This window comes from Mus caroli, unplaced genomic scaffold (genome assembly GCF_900094665.2).
Source record: "Mus caroli unplaced genomic scaffold, CAROLI_EIJ_v1.1 scaffold_9210_U1_1, whole genome shotgun sequence".
Classification (NCBI taxonomy): domain Eukaryota; kingdom Metazoa; phylum Chordata; class Mammalia; order Rodentia; family Muridae; genus Mus; species Mus caroli.
This window is the reverse complement of record NW_018389052.1, coordinates 18,175-22,031: the sequence shown is the minus strand read 5'-3', so window position 1 is coordinate 22,031 and position 3,857 is coordinate 18,175. Positions and strand designations below refer to the sequence as shown.

General features: G+C 42.0%; 1 protein-coding gene across 1 annotated transcript; it reads right to left on the bottom strand.

The window, feature by feature from the left end:
* Window positions 1-839: 839 nt before the first annotated feature.
* LOC110287912 (mas-related G-protein coupled receptor member A1-like) lies at window positions 840-1,829 on the bottom strand. Its single transcript, XM_021154406.1, is given in 1 exon segment — window positions 840-1,829. A coding segment is annotated over 1 exon segment (933 nt). The 5' UTR covers window positions 1,773-1,829.
* Between the last annotated feature and the right edge of the window lie 2,028 nt (window positions 1,830-3,857).

The window sequence follows — 3,857 nt, the reverse complement described above, 5'->3', positions numbered from 1 at the left end:
AGTATTGCTTTTCTTGTGTGTTGTAGTAACCAGTGCTCACTGTGTTGGGAGAACTGGGTTCTGATGATTCCAAGTAGCCTTAGTTCCTATTCATTATATATTTGCCCTCGGCTCTTGCCATCTGGTTGTCTCTGGTGTTAGCTGCTCTTGCTTTCTGTAACTGTTGCTTGTCTCTCTTCCAAGTCTGTGTGTAAGTACTCTTGGTAGACGAGTTCTTTCTGGGAGGCATTTGGGTATGGAGAGCTGTGGAACAGAGTCAGCTCTGGGGTGCAGATGGAAACTGGAAATATCCAGTCCCAGGCTCCTCTGTTCCTGTGTCCTGAGGGTTCCAGGCATGTCCCTTTGAGCAGAAGTGGTGGTCTTACCTGTGCACACAGGCTTGTCTGCACTCCTGGGAGACCAGCTCTCTTGGTGGTATTTTGGTATAGAGCACTGTGGCACAAGATCATCTCCTGGCTACTTTATCTTTACATTCAGCTACAGAACAATCACAGGCAAAAGAGTCATGGTTCTGGACCTGTGTTATTTCCATGGCAACAAAAGTTCCAAAGAAACAGCAAGGAAACTTCAGAAAAAGTCCCAAAGAAACAGCAAGAAAACTTCAGAGGAAGTTAACATGAGAGTTTGATTAATATCAAGAAGGATGTAGATATGATACTTTCTGATTAATGCTATTACTCAAGAGAGGTAGAAAACAAAGTCAGTGGAGAGCTCTTGAAGATGGTGGACCACTGAGGCATGTCTAGTCAGTAAGCTGAGAGGAGAGTGGACAGAGGTCAAGTACATCAGGGCAGTGCTCACTCCAAAGCCACCTCTGAGCTCCAGGCAGAGGCTCTTCATCATGGCTCTGCTTTGCCTCTTGACATCTCCACCATGTTTTCAGATGTCTCAGGAGTGTCCTGCAGTGCATTCTGGAGAACCATTTTGAAGGTTTGGTGCTTCAACCGATGCCTGAAAGAGCCCACGAAGAAGTAAATGATGGGGTTGGCAGAGCTGTTAACAGCACTCAGGACAAGTGATGCCAGAAAAACATCATAAGCAAATACACTATAATCAATCTTAATCCAGATTAACAGGAACCAGTGGATGGCAGAGGGCAACCCACAGAGGAGAAAAACTAAAACTGTCAGCATGATGGTCACGAATAATCTTGTAAATTTCATCTTCCCAGCACCACAGAACAACCTGGCCAGCAGAGCCAGGGTGGACAGGCAGAGGACTCCAAACAAAAACATCAGGTATGCAGTAATAAAGAAATTCGATGCCAGACACCCATTGTCATTTTTATATTTGGTATCTAAGAGACCGCAGAAATACCTATTCAGAAAGCAGATCAACAGGGACAGGTCCCATATAGCAGCACATATGACAGTTGATGTGTGTTTTGTGCAGTGGGAGTGATACCAGATGGGACAGAGGACAGACAGGCAGTGCTTAGTGCTGATGGCACTGAGCATGCTCAGGCCTGTGAGGTAGAGCACCATCATGATGGTGTAAAAGCAGTAAAGAAAAATAATGTTGAGGTAGAAAACCTTGAGAAGTTGCATTGTGGAAGCTATGATGTGACCAAGGAGGAAAAGGAAGTTAGCTATGGCCAAGTTTAAGATGTAGATTGAGAAAGCATTCCTGTGCAAGTGGAAGAGCAGGAGCCAGAACACAATGGCATTTCCTGTCAGTCCGACCAGTCAAAAGATGATGATCATCAAATTTGGGATCAGAATCCTGATGCTGATATTTCCAGGTATGGTTTCATCCATTGGATTTGTTGTCATGGGTGCCACTGTTGAGGGTGAGAGGTTTAGGGCCAGAAATGCTGCACCATTGCTGCTGGGAACACAAAAAAGAAATGAGGCCTTTCATATGAACACACTTTTTGTTTTCCTTTTTAAAAAAAATTTTTTTTCTATTGGATATTTTCTTTAAATTTCAAATCTTATTCCCTTTCCTGCTTTTACCCCATCCTCTCCCCCTACCCCTGCTTCTATGAGGGTGTTCCTCCACCCACACATCCACTCCCACCTCTCTGTCCTTGATTCCCCTACACTGGGGCATCTATCGAGCCTTCCTAGGTACAAGGATCTCTTCTTCCACTGATGCATGACATGGCCATCCTCTGCTATATGTGCATCTGGAGCCATGTGTACTCCTTTGTTGATGGCTTAGACCCTGTGATATCTGGGGGGGAGGGATGTCTGGTTGGTTGATATTGTTGTTTTTATGGGGCTGCAAACCCCTTCAACTCCCTCATTCCTTTCTGTAACTCCTCTATTAGGAACCCCGTGCTCTGTCCAATGGTTGACTGCTAACATCTGCTTCTGTATTTGTAAGCCTTTGACAGGGCCTTTCAGGTGACAGAATTTTTTTTTTTTTTTTTTTTTTGGTTTTTAGAGACAGGGTTACCTTATCTAGTTCCTTTTGGCATGCACTTGTTTGCATCCACTAAAGAGTCTGTGTTTGGTATCTCTATATGGAATGAATCCCCAGTTGGGACAGTCTCTGGATGACCTTTCCTTTAGTCTCTGCTCTATACTTTACCTCCATATTTGCTCCTGTGAGTTTTTTGTTCTCCTTCTAAGAAGGACTGAAACACCTACACTTTGTTCTTCCTTCTTATTGAGCTTCATGTAGTCTGGGAATTTTATCCTGGTTGTTTGCAGCTTTTGGGCTAGTATTCACTTATCAGTGAGTGCATACCATGTGTTTGGTTTTTTTTTTTTTGGTTTTTTTTTTTTTTTGTGATTGGGTTACCTCACTCAGGACGATATTTTCTAGTTCTATCCTTTTGCCTAAGAATTTCATAAATTCATTGTTTTTAATTGCTGATTAGTACTCCATTGTGTCCATGTACCACATTTTCTGTTTCCATTCCTCTGTTGAGGGAATTCTAGGTTCTTTCCAGATTCTGGCTATTATAAATGAGACTGCTATGAACATAGTGGAGCATGTGTCCTTATTACATGTTGGAGTATCTTCTGGGTATATGCCCAGGAGTGGTATTGTTGGATCCTCTGGTAGTACTATATCCAGTTTTCTGAGGAGCCACCAAATTGATTTCTAGAGTGGTTGTACCAGCGAGCATTCACATCAGCAATGGAGGAGTGTTCCTCTTTCTGCACATCCTCACAAGCATCTGCTGTATTTCATCTGCTGCTGAGATTTTGATTTTAGCTATTCTGAATGTTATGAGGTGGATTCTCAGGGTTTTTTGATCGAACACACCCTTTGTTAAAGATATATTTTACTAATACATATTTGTTGGGAACAAACAAAAGATACTAATTGTAAGAACTACCATTTCATTTTCAAACTCCATGCAATCATAGAAACTAAATACAAGGTCCCAGGACCCAGTGGGAGCTGGGGACTTCCCAATAGCCAAACAGCTTCTATTATAAGGAAATAATTGTCAGAGTCCAGATATCTCAGCGGCAAATTCTCCATCTTGCTGGTAGGGTCAAATTAAGTTTCTCTTCCCAGGCCTAGGAACTTACTCCTAACCTGATTGGTGAAAACACCCTTGCTGAACCCCTTATATCAAAACATGATTGGACAATGCTACAGCCCATTCTTTTCCACTATCATTAAGATTTCATTCCTTAAGTAATCTGTACAATATTCCTTCAGGGTAAGTGTTCAGCTCTTGGGTCTGTTCTGAAGACACGTGTATCAGAATCAGCTTGATTATAATAATTTTTTGTCAGTTGCACTGCCATGGTATTTGTGTTATGTTGCATTAATGTTGGATTTAACAGACCTCATGACATACTAACTGTATAAGGTGATGAATTTTATTATGAGATTTTCAGGTGTTTATAATGCACTTTTTGTGATCATTAATTAATTGTCAGGCCAAGCTT